General features: G+C 39.7%; 1 protein-coding gene across 1 annotated transcript; it reads left to right on the plus strand.

Annotated features, from left to right (window-relative positions):
• Positions 1-2875: 2875 nt before the first annotated feature.
• On the plus strand, positions 2876-9295 carry LOC139744911 (uncharacterized). The gene has a single exon (XM_071655327.1). It carries the CDS (start codon positions 2876-2878, stop codon positions 8063-8065), a length of 5190 nt encoding a protein of 1729 aa, XP_071511428.1. The 3' UTR covers positions 8066-9295.
• The last annotated feature ends 7388 nt before the right edge of the window (positions 9296-16683 follow it).

Here is a 16683-nt window from a genome sequence, read left to right on the forward strand (position 1 = left end):
CAAAATAGGATCATGTTTATTACAACGCATCACATCAGTGGGGATGTTACATTAATATATGAATTAGATTTTACGGCACAAATATGTGCTGACTGCTGAAAATGAATACAAACGGTGTTACCTTGTATTGCCCCGTGCTCTTCAATTCAATGCGGAGTGTAAGGACCTATCGTGCGTATCATAAACAGCTTATCAATTTTGTTGTAAATTCCCATCATTTCTTTGATTGTTTTTAAAGTTGTCTACCACTCGTGTTCGGAATTCCGAATTACAGATTATATCGAGTGCCAACCCATCACCTTCTGCCCAATTCTTTTCACAGAGAGAGAGATAGCGAGAGAGATATTTGAAGGAAGGACGATGACAATGTAACTAAATCACATTGAAATAAAGAATTAAAAAAAATCATCAGAATGTGATGTCATATGCTCATCTCTTGATACAACGTACAGAAGTTAGAAAAATCAGCGGCTTTTCTTTACTGGTTTTGTATCTCAAATGATTCAGCTACCTTCCCACAAAGCAAACGGCAACTGCAAAGCTTGATCATAATTGTACATACAGCAGAGTCAAGTTTATGGATTCGCGGGAGGATGACGTGCAAAATTTGTGCAGTTGTGGAGTGGAGTAACATGTACCTCATACCTTTATCCAATTTATATTCAGACCCCAATGCATAGTGTTCTCGCCGTGTACTAGGACACGATAGTTTGAATGCAACCGAAAAACCTAAACAAACAGTTCAATTCACATTGCCATCACTTTTAATAAATAAAAATGTATGCCATCATCAATCCATATTTCAGTGTCCTGTGTCTTATGTGTTTGCAGTTATTGATTGGATCGTCGTCTTTTCAAGTTCAAAAGATTGGATAAGTCTTACCGGCATTGTTACACCTACTGGTTATTTAGAGCAGTTGGTGTGATAGTAGCAGGTTGCGATGATCTGGAAGACAGATACCCGCCCTTTTCATTCACTGCTGTCATCGATTGACATTTCAAAATTACTCGCACATCTGACTATTGTAAACTTGCGTGTCATTTGTGCAATATATCAAGTATACAATATGTCAAATTTTCTGTTTATCACGAAAGCTTCTTTTGCCCCCTATAACTTTACGAATATTGATATTCTTACTTAAAACGTTTTCTGACGTGACTGTTATGCACATCGTGGTATATCTTTTTGTGCCTCCGCCACGAAGTGGTGCCGGAGGCATTATGTTTTCGGCTTGTCCGTCCTTCCGACCTTCCGTCCGTCCGTAATCAATTTTGTGGACAGCGTAACTAAAAAACCCTATCCTAATGGAACTTGGCATGTATGTGTATGAGGGGGTGAAGTTGTGCCTATCGGCTTTTGGGTGCGCATGCTCAAGGTCAAAAGGTCAAGGTCAAATGCTCAAAATTTCACTATTTCCCCAATATCTTTGCAATGCCTGAAAATATTTTCTTGAAACTTTGCGTATACATGAACTACCCAATGAAGATTCATTGGTGAGAGTTTTGGGTCATGAGATCAAAGGTCAAAAGGTCAAGCAAAAAATGTTGAAATTTTATTTTTTACTCCATATCTTAAGAATGGTTCAAGCTATCTGCATGGAACATAGTATAAATGCATATACTGACTGGCAGTGATTATCTGGGGAATTTTGGGTTCATGGGTTGAAGGTCAGGGTCAAAGGTCAAGGTCAACCCTTCAAATGTTATTATTTCCCTCATACATGCCTGCAGGAGTTTTTTTTTTTTTTTTTTTTTTTTTTTTTAACCTGGTGTATACATGTATTACCCAATAGAGATTCTCTGGGAAGTTTTTCTTTTCCAAAAAAAAAAAAAGGTCAAAAGTCAAAGATCAAGTGAAAGTGCAGAACTTTTCTTCTGCTTCCATATCTCGGAAGTTGCTCAAGTTGTCTTGAAATTATGCATGTTCTGCCTCACAGTGATTCTCTTATTATTTTAGGGTCATAGGGTCAAAGGTCAAAGGTCAAGGGTCAAAGGTCAGGTGAAAATGGAACAATTTAGTATTCAATACAGAAATTGCACTTTTTTCCATACCTTGAAAATTACTCTATGCATAAACTTATAAAAGGGTCAAAGTCAAGTAAAAGTCCTCAAATCCCCAAATACATGCTCAACCATTCATCCAATTAAACCCAAGTCAAGGAAGGTAAACATTCAACACATTTGTGACAAACATATCATTTCAATATTTTGTCAATTATGTGAAACTGTCATCACACATTGTCCACATGTACTATAGATGTATTAGGAGAATCATGCATTACAGTGGATCCATACCAGTCGCCATAGTGACAATTCTAGTTCTCGTTATGATTTCAAGTAAGTGTGACTCGTATTTTCCCCACTGGAAGGGTAGTAAACCCCGGATATTTTCCCAGCTCTTGCTTTCATTGTTACAGAAAATGAATGAATTTACCGTTCAGTAGATTCATCGTTAATACTGCAGTTAACATATGTTGCAGTGGCAGATCCAGAGGGGGTGCACCGGGGTCCCTTCCCTTTAATTTTGTTTTCTTCTTTTTAAAAAAAATAGAAGATAAAAAAAAAAGAAAAATGAAAGGGGACGCTGGTCCACCTTTAATGGTTTTGTTGTTGCGTGTCAGCCGATAGACCCCAGAAGTGGTACGAGAAAATACCTGTTAAGGCTTTTTGTTTTGTTTTGTTTTGTTTTTTTGCTTGTCAGCTGATAAAACCGGGAAGTGGCACCAGAAATATAAAACAGAATTGCCCCCCCCCCCTTTGCCTGATTCTTGGATCCACCCCAGCGTTGCAAAATGAAAACAAAAAACGAAATCCAGCTAATCTTCCCCTTTCTCGTCTCTGTATTTTCTGTACTTTCAGGTATAGTAAGTCAACCATGATTATACTCCGGTTGCAAGGGTTGCCGTGGTCGGCGACCGCTAAAGATATTCGACAACACTTTGAGGGCCTTTCCATCCCCGATGGTGGCGTTCATATCATTGGTGGTGAAGAAGGTGATGTCTTCATTGCGTTTACTACTGATGATGATGCTCGAAAGGCAATGCAGAGACAGAAGCAGCCATTGTGCGGCAGTCGCATCATGCTACTTCTCAGCAGCAAGGCCGAGATGCAGGAAGTCATCGCAGAGAGTCGCGCCACGGCACAGTCTCGAAAGCCTGACCCATTCGCTCCAAACACTTCAACTGAGATGACCCTACCCACTTCTCAACCAGATGTTCATTCCAGAGAGGGGAATGTTCTGAGTTCTCAAAGTCAAAACTATCAGAATTATCACCCAATGTACGATCAACGCAGGGGACCAAGTGACTATCCACCAGACGGGCACCGTAGTGGGAGTGATGCTTTTCGAGATCCCTCTCCTGCTGGGCAAGGATATGACTCAGCCTATCCACCTAATCTCACAGACCGAATGACAGGCTCTGGCCAGTCCTCTTCCAGCATGTATAAAGGTGACGTTTACCCAAGTGATGCAGAAAGATACCGTGAAGGAGCTGATAGAGATTCTTTTGGACGGGCTCACACCGCAGGTCAGTTCATGGAATCTAGTGGAAAGATGAGCATGCCAGAAAGGTCAGATGGTGGACAAGCAAGGCAAGTCCCCAGCAGGGATTTCGGATTTGAAAGAGATGTTCCTCGTTTTGAAAATAGACAACACCGTATCAATCCTGATGAGCAAAAGTCGGCCGAGTATCGAAGTGAACGGAGATATCAATCCGAGCCATTTGCCAATTCACGTGACCCATGGCCTTCTGATCATGGTGCACCTTACCAAAGAGATCAGCCAAGAAGTCTTCTTGGAACGCCAGGAATGTCAAAGCCTACCGGCAGAGATTCAGCAGGCATGCTTGATGATCCAATGGAAGGTATTTCAACATCATATCCACCAGGCGGGCCTTCAGGTTTACTTGATTATTCCCGCATGCAGGCAACTGCTGATGAAGATGATCGTACTCCTAAACAAGGTAATTATCCACGACAACCATTTGATGAACGTCAGCCTCCAGTAGATACCTATCGACAACAAACCTCTGATGAATCATCACCCGGTTTCCACATGCGATATGACAAGGCTTCACGAGGGACAAGATTTTCAGAGCCACATGGCCGTGGAGATCAGTATTGGGTAGCTGATGACTCTTCCAAGACCACCCTTTCACGGCAGGCTCAAGGTGACGTCAGTTATGGAAGCAAGTCAACTGAGCCAGAGCCTTTTGGCCGTGAAGACTTTGTGCATGCCTCTCGCAGAGGAGAAGATGAGTACCTCAACCAGAGATCACATGCAGAAAGACGGATGAACGTACCTCCAGATGGCTATCCGAACATACCCAGGACAGGTGTCGATGGCTCACATTATGGAAGGTATGACTCAAGAATGCCCTATGATGCGGGAGGTGATGCGAGATCAAATGAATATTCTATGCCTCCATTTAGCAGTTCCCAGGAAGTTTCTTTAGATTTTGACAGTCGAAGGCTGAAACCATCTGTTGCAGAGGCCCTCGAGAAAGTGTCTAAACTTCCTCCCTCTTCTATTGAAGCACTTCTCCCAACTCTGACAGATCCGCAGAAATCAACAGCTTTGAATTATGCCATAGGTACTGTACAAGAACCCAAACCTCCCAGCAATCTTCAGTCTTCCAGTCCTTTTCTGGCTATTAACCTAAGTGGTCTGCCATTCCATTGCACAGAAAATGACATCAAAGAGTTTTTACGTGGTATCAACATCTTGCCTGGGGGAATACAGTTTGTTCCAGACTCGCGAGGTAACCCCAATTGTGCAGCAAATGTGAAAGTACAAAGTTCTCAAGATCTTGAGGAAGCCTTCAGGAGGGATAAACAGCTAATAGGCAAGCGATATATTGATGTGAGAGCATGCAGTGAAGGAAGGTGGGAGAGAGATGACAAGCAAACAAAAAGCAAAGAGACAGAACGAAGAAATCGTAGTAGGTCACCATTACGATCAGAAAACACAGCTGTTGAAGTGAAAGGTGTGCCGTCCCTTATGCAGTCACTAGATATTGAGAGTTTCTTCGGTGGGCTAGAAATTAAGCCCAATGGCATTGCCATTGAACAGGCTAAGGATACATCTGGAAGTGTCACAGCTTATGTCGACTTCATTGATTCTGACAACGCACAGAAAGCTTGTCAAAAGAGTGGCCGGTATCTTGGAAGGAGATCTGTAAGTATAAGGATCATATCTAGAGAAAGCTTTGAAGCCAAGAGAAATGATATCAAAAAGAAAGGGGAGAGACGCTCTCCTGGGCGAAGGAGTCCAGACAGACGCAAAGGGAGTAGTCCTCATAGCAGAAGAGGGCGTAGCCCTGGCAGAAGAGGTAGAAGCCCATCTAGCAGAAGTAGTCGCAGTTCACCAGGAAGGAATGGCTCAAGTAGGAGAGGATCCAGCCCTTCAAGAAAGGATTCAAGAGATAGGGATTCTTCCACACGGTCAGGAAGGAGAGGCCAGAGCCCTTCAAGAAACAATTCTGCCAAGAAGGATAACAACATTGAGAAAAGAGATTCAAGGGATGCATCTCTTTCAAAACCTTCATCTCTTTCAAAACCTTCATCTAGATCAGAAAGTTATAAAGATCGTGGCGACTCCCACTCACAAGAACGAGGTTCATGGCCTGAAGATTCCAGAAAAGATAACTCAAAATCACTGCTTCCACGGCCAGTGCAAGATCCTATTGTACCAGAGGAAGGTGAAAAAGGACATGGTCTTCTCAAAACACCAGACCATCCAATTGAAAGAAGTGCCATGGAGTTTGGTCATGAAAGGAGAGATATTGGTCATGGTCAATCATTTGCAGAGAAAAGCTCAGATCATGCAAGGGGAAGAGATGATAGAGACTTTATCAGTGAAGGCAGAAGACATGCTGACGATACTAGCCATAGATTTACTCCAGGACGAGAGCCAGATCCAGCCAATAGGGGCAATCGTGATAGCCAGGCAATGTTTGACAGAAACCAGCAAGAATGGCTGCGAAAAGAAATGGAGAACAGACGTGAATTTATGAGTGATCGACACAGAGGGCTCTTAGGAGATGCACAAGACAGACCACCTGAAGACATGCCTATTGAACCTGCTGAAAACAGACGTGGCTTAATGGATGACAGACGTGGAGAACCGTGGAGACCTAGGGAAGACAGAAGGGATGATATGCCTAGAGATTCAAGGGACAATAGGGCAAGTGTGTATGATGCTAAGAGAGATCGCATGATAGTGATTGGTGACCCCCATGATGAACACAGAGGAAGACCTGGCCTGCTTGGTGATCGTGGTCCAATGCCAATGGAAAACAGATTTGGTGGCCCTATGGATAACAGGCACACTAGCCCACTGGAAGGCAGACCTGACATGGACATGGAGAAACGAGGAAACTTCATGGACAAGAGACGTAGAGAGGATGAAGATAATTCAGGTCGCCAAAGAAAGGCACTCTTGGAACACCCTGAAGCTGCGAGGGACAGACAGAATAGAGGCCCTAGGGATGATCATCATCGTACTTTGTTTAATGCTCCTGAAAGAGGAGCACCAGATGGACGAATGGGTTCTGGTCCAGTGGACAGGAGAGACGGTAGCCCTTTTGACAGACATGGTTTTCCAAGCAATGACAGACGCATGGCTCCTGAACAAGAAATGATGGAGGCTGAGCCTTTTAGAGAACGTGCTTCATTTGGGGATGGTCGCAGGAATGAATCTGGGAGGATGCAGTTTCCTCCACAGGAAGGGCGTGACAGCTTTCCTTTTCATGGTCGCCATCCTGAACCGCCTGGAAGGGGCAGAGAGAGACAATCACCAAACCGAATGCGACATGGCCCTGGTGATGCAGATCTCAGACCAGATGACAGGAGAGATACTGAAAGAATGGATTCTGAGCCAGAAGGACATCGCAGAGGTGCAACTGATATGCAGTTTTCATCTCAGGAGGGCCAAGGTGGCAGACCAGGGGAGCAGCATGGTCCCAGGTCCAGAGAGAGGGAGGAGCACAGAGTGCAGACCCCTGAAAAACTTGATATTAATGCTCCTGATGAGTCATATGTTTGCACCCATCTGCGCAATGTTGCATACAGTGCTCGCTGGCCTGACATTGCCCACTTCCTCTCAGGGCTTCGAATTGTGCCAGGGGGAATTCATATAATGGTGAATGCAGGTGGCAAGCCAAATGGGCACTGCTTTGTTGAATTTACTGACAGACATCAGGCAATGATGGCAGAAGAAAGAAGACTTCAACCTCTGAATAATCGAAGTGTTCAAGTCAATGTGTGTTCAAAGATGATGATGATCAGGGCCCTAGAAGAAGGAGGAGAGTTGCAACAGAACACTAGGATGGGGAGACCTAGAGACCAACAATTGCCACCACGTGGCCCTAATCCGCTCTTTGGACCCCGAGGACCTCCAGGGCCCCGTGGGCATTTTGGACCTCGAGGTTTCCATGGAAATCGTCCTTTTCCAGGTCCTAGAGGTCCACCTTTCGACCTGCGAGGACCCCACTCTGGTCCCCAATTTCGGCCACCTATGGAAGGTCCACCTGACAGAAGTGATCGTCCACAAGTTGAGCGTCCAGGACCTTCTGTTGGCTCAGATCACCATGGCCAAGATCGGCATGGCCAAGAACATAGCAGAAAGCATGATGATCCCCAAAAGTCAACAGCCAGGTCTGATTCTTCACGGAAAGATGATGCCTCTGATAAGGGAGGAGATTCTAAACCTTCAGCTAAAGAACCAAAGTCGAGAGAGGAAAAGGCTGAAAATAAGCAGAAATCTCCTCCAGCCACCACTCCAAAGGAATCACCTGCAAGACCCATCAGCTTTGAAAAACAGAAGGGTTGTGTAATCAGTGCTACAAATCTGCCTTTGACCATCACTGTTGATTCAATATTGGAATTTTTCAAGGGGTTCAGCATAGTGCCAGGAGCAGTTAAGGTGAACACCAATGAGGCAACAGGCAAGGCTACTGGAGAGGCAAAAATCGTCTTCACTACCTCTGCAGAAGCCAATCGTGCTGTCAAAGAAAGAAACAACAGACCCCTCAATGGCCGCATTGTGAGACTTCACGTCCTTTGACTGCATTCTTGCCAAAACAGGAGAGACACTTAATACTTACATCAACTGGTTTTCAAGAATTGAATTGATCTCTACATACAGTGCAAGCAAGAGTTGATAAGATCCATCAAGGAAATGTTGGAAACTCTCTACAACAATTTGGTGTTGTGCTATGGGCCAAAACAGTCTGCTTTCTTGTCCAGTAATGTATATAGATGCAGCATTGTTCATGCCTTGTGATAGAGACTGCTTTGTTATTCTTTTAATGTTTGAGTGCACTCAGTCATCCTCAGTATAATAGCACCTCTTGCAGAATACTGGCATTATTATTAGTCGCCTGAAAACAATGTCATTTTGTCAATGTGTGTTCACATCCAGTCCATATGTTTAAGCAAGGGGGTGTACTGTAAATATGTTCATAAGTAGACTTCTTCAAATCAGAGGGTAGTATTAACCTTGCAGATGATGTTATGAAAATCTGTATTTGATGAATCTGTCACAGGTGCGATTTGAAAAGTTTGCTCCCAATCAACAGGCATGAGGAATGTAATGGCAGTTTCATGGGGGGGGGGGGGGGGTGATGGTAAGATTATGTTGTTATTTCTGTTTTGAGGTTGACTATCATTTCTGTTTAAAATTGCCCCTGTCGAGTCACATTCATGACTGAAGCATGTATGTAGATAGGCATCTGTGTCTTGATTTTAATACAAGAAAAAGATATGGAAATCTATTTCATTTTTTGTCGGAAATGTTTCATTAGGCACCTCACAAATTCTTATATGGTTCATTTATACTACAAAACTTGAGCCTTCAGAGGCTGGTTTGCTGATTCCATGCAATGTATTTCACGTTCAAAGTGTAGAATTTTACATCATGTGATTGTGGGCATTTTTTAACTTGTTGAAGCTTGAAAAAAAAAAACGTACACATGTACATCAAGTAATCTTGTAAATAGGCGTACATATGTACAATAACAGTAGAAGATGTAGGTGATATGGGGAAAAATGTGTTACTGGGTGTTTGATTAGTGAAACATTGAACTACTAGTAACACCACTCTTCAGTGGTGACAGTGAGGTGAGATTGTGAGGAAACGAAAAAAAAAAAAATACTGTGATCTGTTGATATTTGCATACTTCCTGCACATATAAAAGCTGTGTATGTAGAGGTAATTATACAGAGGGTCCAATGAATCTATGGTCAAACTTTTGGGGAAAAGCCATAGACAAAGTGTCTTCATATCCCCCCAATGTTGTAAGGGGATATAAGATCATGCATGTTTTGTGTTTTTGATACAACCATAGATCTTGAGGCAAAACAGGCATTAAGTGTTGTTTTTGTCGTCAGATACTGAATACAGAGCAAGAATGAGAGTCTATAGGCCTACATGTTAGACAATCTCAACAGGGAACATTGATGGAAGGATAAGACCGAAGCATTATCACCTTGCAGTGATTATGTAATTGCTATAAAAGCTACTTTATCTCATGCTCATTGTAAATTTTGTCAACAGTCTTTTGAGAGATAATTCACAGGAAATGTTGCGTGATTGTGTGTATTTCCGTTACTTTGACATCTCTTTGAATGTCTGAAGTTTTTGGTTGTCAAAAGTGAGCAAATAGTGGTTGTGGTATAGTGTACTGCAAGCCACGACATGTAGCCTATTGTAACATGACAGTGATTTTTTTTTTTTTTTTTAATGTCATGTAGTATTACACGATAGTGCTAGACTTGTGTTCTTGTTATTTTGTATCTCCTCTGTATCATATAATGTGTTTTGTATTGTAAAATAGAAGCATTTAGTCCCTTCATATGTTATTTTGTATTATGAAGGCCCATTTGATGTTTAAAGTGGCTGCCCAGTGGGAGATACCTTGTGGAGCTGATATGTTGTTTAGTATTGACTCACTTGTTTTCAGAGTATTACCTGCGAAATGTGCCAGAATGTTCCTACCATTCCTTCTTTATCTCGTTGAAATTTAACTAATTCTCAAAAACAAGATACAAAAGCAATGTTAGTTTCCCATTGTATACTATGGCCAAGATGAAAAGCAGTGGTGATCATAGTATTAGTATGATTCATGTTTGACCCCCTTGTCATGATAATGACAATCATTACTTCATCTTGAGTTCAGAATGATGCCACCAAGGTTGAGGTTGAGTTTGGATGCCAATCCTTACAAGAGCAGAGGAAGATGAAGAATAATACGAAGAGAAAGCAGCCAAAGAATACATCTTTTGATGACATATTTGTCTTCTTTGGGTTTTTTGTTTGTTTGTTTTTTACTTAAAAGAGAAGGTAGATGTGAAAAGAAACAAGGATAGAAAATGTTTTGTGTTGTACTACTTTTCAAAGTTAATTATTCATGTTTGTGAGAATACCTGCATTTCGCAGTGAGACATATTGTTAATCAAAAAACAGTTACAGCATGTCCAACTTACATTTCTAGAGTACTGTTCAACATGCTTGAAGAGTATTGAGATATTGCAAAAGCAGTACAATAAGTCTCTAAACTTGTTTGGAAAGCAAAAGTTGGTAATCTTTATAGACTTGTTAGCTAGTGCAAAAAACAAAAAACAAACAAAAAAAAAACAAAGAAAAAAAGACACCTCCACAAAAGCATTTGATGGAAGGTACATGTATCATTTTACTGTGAAATAGGCACCACCAATGAAAGCATATATTAAAATGAGTCTGTTTTTCCGTTTTGTTTTTGACATTTTAATTTCATTATCTTTCAGAGCTGTTTGGTAATGTTAAGGATGTACATCAAGCATACATATTATTGAATGTCTTTGCGTAGCAGCGATGAAGTGGTTTTTATGGAAATTCCAAAGAGTGTGCATTCACACGTACCGTATCTACAAGTTTGTAGCTTATGCAACAGATTTGCTGACTGAGGTTGCTCCAAAATGGACAAGTATCGCAAGTGAAATATTTGTATGCAAAATTTTGAATCTTAAATGTGGATATAGGCATTTTTGAGTTATTCGATATTGTTGGTTTTTCAACATTGTTGGGGTTTTTCCCTTGTACATAGTTAACATTTTTAGTACATGTACTGTGTGTCCTTAAGTTGTTTTGTATCTCAAGAATAGCACTCGTACAAAGCATCAACAGATGCCTATTACTCATTTAGTATTTGTTTTTCATTTATTTTATAGTGTACTTGTTAAGCATACTGAGTAATTTTGTATTCACAATCATCTTGTGTACAAGCAAAGCATGTGCTAAGTAATTTGATTTCAATGTTCCAGATTGCAAGTGAGAGACACACATGTAACTCTATTGGACAAAATATGTCAAATTTCCACAGATATTTGAGTTCTTTTTATCTGTTCTCATATTTGCTTGACTAAGGAGCAGGATGTGTACATTTTTCTGGGCAGTAGAACCCTATGGTTACATCATCGCTTTCCCCAAAAGTTTACAATCGGTTAAAATCCAACATGCAAGAAAGCATGCTCTCCCAGCTAGAGAAAGTCAATTCATGTTTTATCTTATCATGCTTGCATTTGTGTTTGTTCCTTGTTTTTTCTCAATAAAAATGTCAAGTTAGACATACATCTTAGAGACACTCTTTATTTGTGTGTGCGATAAAGGAATCAAGATTGTTGAATCTTCTTTAAGTAAATCTACTCAGGGATGCAACACTTTTATTTGGTTTACACACCATTTTCCATTTCATAAATGTGGGATATTTCATGCTTCCAAGTTTTTGTACACATGTCATGCAACGTCATGTGTACAAGAAAAAGATGTGTTAATTTCTTGCTACAGTGTACCAGACTTTGTCACTTAAGTAAATTTATACTGTCTTTCACTGTTTCAGCAGCTGGCAAATTTTAAAAAGGCAAAATTCATCTTCACCTGACTGACTGCAAGAAAAAAAATCTTTAACTTGACCAAGTGCAAGAAAATACACCAGTCACTAGAAAATTTCCACTGAAGAGTATTATACAACTGTAGTGGCACCAATATTTAATCCAAGGGAGTATCAAATCAGTGCTGTGCAGAAGGTGACTGCTGCTCATGCTTCAGTTTATCATCGTGGGACGACAAGACCTCATATCTACAAAATGTGAAATGTTCAGGAGAGCAAAAAACAAAACAAAACATGGCAGCCAAAGCACTATATCAAATGGGATAGCCTTTCATATGACATGCTGTGATGGCTTCATTTTGGGGGCAAGACAGCTAGGATTTGGACAGGACATTACTGAACTGATTATCTGGCCATTAATCAAAGAAAGTCATTTTCACCAAAAGTTGAGATACAAGGTTTTGTCACCCCAGCAACGATATGTTTTGTGTACATATGGATATATTGTACTAGTACTCATACTTACATTTGTACTTGCAGTCAACCTTGCATAAGTCAAAGGCCTTTTCAAGTCCTCTTCTCTTTATATTCTATTGATTTTAAGCCGTCATAAGTTCAATTTTCTTCAAGTTGAAGCTATTTCTTCAGTCCAAATATGTACTAGATTCAACTTGAGCAAGGTTGACTGTATATAGATGTATATATATATATACATTTATATATATATATATATATATATATATATGTGTATATATATATATATATATATATATTGCATAGATACCCAAAATGGCATTAAAAAGCTTCATACATGCATCTCCTCTCCAGGATGAAGCATTTTAATGCCATTTTCGGTTTTTATCACACACACACACACACACACACACACATATATATATATGTATACATACATGTATATGTTATATATGTTAAGTAATTTGGAGTCCATGTGTTGGTCAGTTCAAATACATATATCATCAATAGTAGAACAGAAATCCAGAATTTTATTATGCTGTCAATAAATAAACTGTTGGTATTGACAGCATGATAAATTGCTGGAATTCTGTTCTACTATTGATGACACATGTACGGTGTATATACAATCATGTGAGTCTGTGTGTGTGTGTGTGTGTGTGTGTGTGTATACTAATGTGCATGTAATATAAATGGAATGGCTGAACTGTTACCAAGTGATATAGACATCTTTTATACGATGGAGCACACTCCTTGCACACAAACTGCAACGAACATCTCGCAAAGAGGGAAAACCTATGTCACAGGGAAAGTAAAACATACACTTTGTGAAAACTTTCAACAACAAAAAAGTGCATGTAATCACATACATGTACTATTTTACAAGACAGTACAACAAATGCATAATCACCCCATCACATGCATTTCTGGGGCAATTGCACTTCGGATAATAATGCGTTTGCTGCACATAAAATCATTAAATGAAGTCTGCTTGCCAATTTCAACTGGAATCAGAAACCAACTACCTATTTTGTACATATATAATGAGTATACGTAACACCATGACACTTTTGCAGTCCAGAATGAAAACCCACAAAATAGTCATAAATGCATTTGTTGACATAAACATAAATATTTATTTGTTCACATATGTACTACATGTATATGATACAAACTGCATCCTCTCCTGTTCCAGAAAGGATAGTGCCAAATCAATTCTGGCTGCTGTGGGCACAACCATTAAGAAAATATGAGCACACATATTTGACGACAAATATGAAACCCTAAAACATCAAATGTACCGGTACATACTGGACGGCTGCGAAGAAAGGTTAGCGACAACTGGGTTTCGGCCTTATGTTATTTTTCACATCTCTGTGGCTGGTTGTATATTCAACATGTATGTACCCACTAAAATAGTCATTTAACTTCAGAGGCATTTGTATTTAATTCACCCACTCAAACCTATCTCAAATAAGCTTTTTGAGCTGTAACAATTATAAAGGCTGTGGGTGCAGTAGGTGTCAATCATTGAGTTCACAACGGATGATTTGGACTGGTGGTGGAGAAGTGAGGATTCTTTCTTCAAAACAGTTTATCCCCACATCAAAACGGCAGATCCTAAATGTTCTGCCAGTAAAACAATTGACTCCATTAATCTGAATACTGAACAAGGACCTGGGGTCTACAGACAGAGAACATGCAGTCATGATCAAATTTCTACTTCACATGATGTATTCTATTACAAACTTGGTATGCAACTGGCATTACTGATTTAGGGCAGATTGTTACAATTAAATAATCAAAACAACCAAAGAGATTGTCAGCTCAAAAGATTCAAATAAAAGCTGGCTGTATCCAGGTCAGGTTGCACCAATTGATACATGCCTATTGACCATTCGTTCTAGCTAATCCAACAAGATGGAACTCTGTCATACAGTCACACGTTGAGAATCAAGGTGAGTAAACATCAATGAGGTACTTGGTAAACTGCAAACAATAACCCTGTTTCTACATCACAATCTACAGGCACAAAACTGGAAACTGTACGACAAAACATTTGTCATTTCAATTAAAAACCTGTTTTAACAATGCCAATAACAGCACAGTCACATTAAAGCACATACCATGAAATCATTTTCAATGTAGTTAATCATGTTGTCCTGGAAGAACATTCCAAAAAGACATAAAACAACAGGCAGCTAACTGGCATAAACAGTACACACATCTGTCCAGTCTGCAGGTCCTAGAATGAAATGCATATATCTTTAATAACTACCTATCAAATTGACTTGCTACGTTCTGTAGATATGAAACAAATGGAAGAAAACTTGTGGTGACGAGTCCTACTGAAGTGTCACAACATTCACCAAAATGCTTAACCATATCTGCCGATCTACGGGATATCCCGAAGTTCGTGCAAATGCAGCAATCACTAATCTATGGGATAATCCATAGCAAAAATGACTTGGACAATGACGTCAGTTTTTTATAGCCTAGCTGTATGTGAACTCTGACATAACATTCTACAGTCCCTTGCCTCACTTTCTGTCACTTTGAAGTTTACAGCTAATGGAATATATTTTCCTCTGTGTGAGCTCAAACAATACTGTACGCATACATACTTAACTGTAGTACCATTCATAGGTTTGTGAGTTAGACTGTGCTTATCTGCAGCTATCTATCAGTCTCCATTCACATATTTCTTCACATCAGTAAACATTATAACTTAGAAGTTATATATATCATTGGAAAACATGCATTATGAAAATTTTAAAAATGTTGACTGTCTTCCCATTCAAAGACTATATTTTCATAAGTGGTGTCTTCTAAACAAGCAATATGAATACACACATTCATAAATGTTAATGCGTACCGGTATTTAATATGCAAATATTTATATTATGTGATGCCACATAATAACTCAAGAATGATCTAAATCTCATATCAAATACCATTTCTCTCTCTTTCAACTGATACAAAGTTTTCCATACTATTCTTCTCATAAGTGTCAGTGACATCAATTTGAATTGAGAGAGCACAGTTGAGTCAATGCATGAAACAGCCCCTGGCACACAACAGCTTGAAAACTGCATTATGTGACCGTCGCATATGGGTTAGAATGGAACAAATCCTACACTAGTAATTGAAAACAAAAAACATTAAGCCTTGTGAAATAATAGGGGGAAAAAAGGCTTAATCAGACCAGGACTATCCTATCATGGAACCAGCCACAGAGTGCTACTTGGTGCCAAGAGCATTGGGCAAATTTTTTGAGTGCAGATCAATAAATTAGCAATCATCTGACTATAAAATGGCAAGCTTTAGCACATCTTACAGTATCATCTGAAGCTTAACATGTATGCCTTCTTCCATTGACCATGCCTAAATCAGGTAGCAAATAGCACATACCTGGTACTACTAGTATAATATACACAAGAGAATACAATTGCTTATAATTACAGTAATAGAAATACTATAAGTACTGATGCATTCATTGTAATATATATAGCTTTAGCATATTCCCGTTCTCTTCCATTAAGACTAAGGCAAACCATATTCCAAGGTGAAAAGCTGAATGAGGATGCATTGACAACAATGAAAAGACTTTATGAACAATCCAGAATATTTGTGTGTGGACACATATAAAAATTACTTATCATTGTGCTCCACCTCATAATGTAAACAATCTGTCCATCTTGTGCAGTGTATGTGAACAGCACATAAATAAAAGTTAAGTTTGGGGGGGGGGGGTGTTTTATTTCAATCCCATGATCTGACTCACTGCACTTTTCAGAGATTAAAAGTGCTTCGCTTGATGCCAAGTGAATTTTCATTTGCTATTGCGAAAATGGCAGTGAATATATCACTTATCAATTTGCATTGCGATCCAAAAACGGGTATAGTTTCATGTGTGTGAATGAGCCTATATCATTTCTCTACTGTCATTTACAATGACAAGCACAAAATGGTCTATAGCCTACATTTCTTTCATAGCTTTTAAAATCCATTCTGTTTTCCATTCAGCCATCTGGGAAAATTGAACATCACTATCCTTCTCCATCTGCAATTTTGAAACATTTCATAGATTTTGTACTTACATTCTACTGCAAACGACCCAACCTGCAATTTGGTGTACATTAACCCATGCTACATCTGCAGCCTGCTTGAAAAGTAAATATCGGTCTGATTTGACTCTAAATGTATAGATCAAGCATGAATGTGTATGCTGGTTGCACAGTATCCTGTGATCATGTGTACACACTTATCTCCACAGTTTCTAAATTCACTGGGTAAGGAAACCAAGACTAGCTGAACAACAGATGACTTTAGAATACACTGG

Source organism: Diadema antillarum, unplaced genomic scaffold, assembly GCF_040938485.1.
Source record: "Diadema antillarum isolate AM-2024a unplaced genomic scaffold, OU_Dant_1.0 seq00001221_RagTag, whole genome shotgun sequence".
NCBI classification, from domain to species: domain Eukaryota; kingdom Metazoa; phylum Echinodermata; class Echinoidea; order Diadematoida; family Diadematidae; genus Diadema; species Diadema antillarum.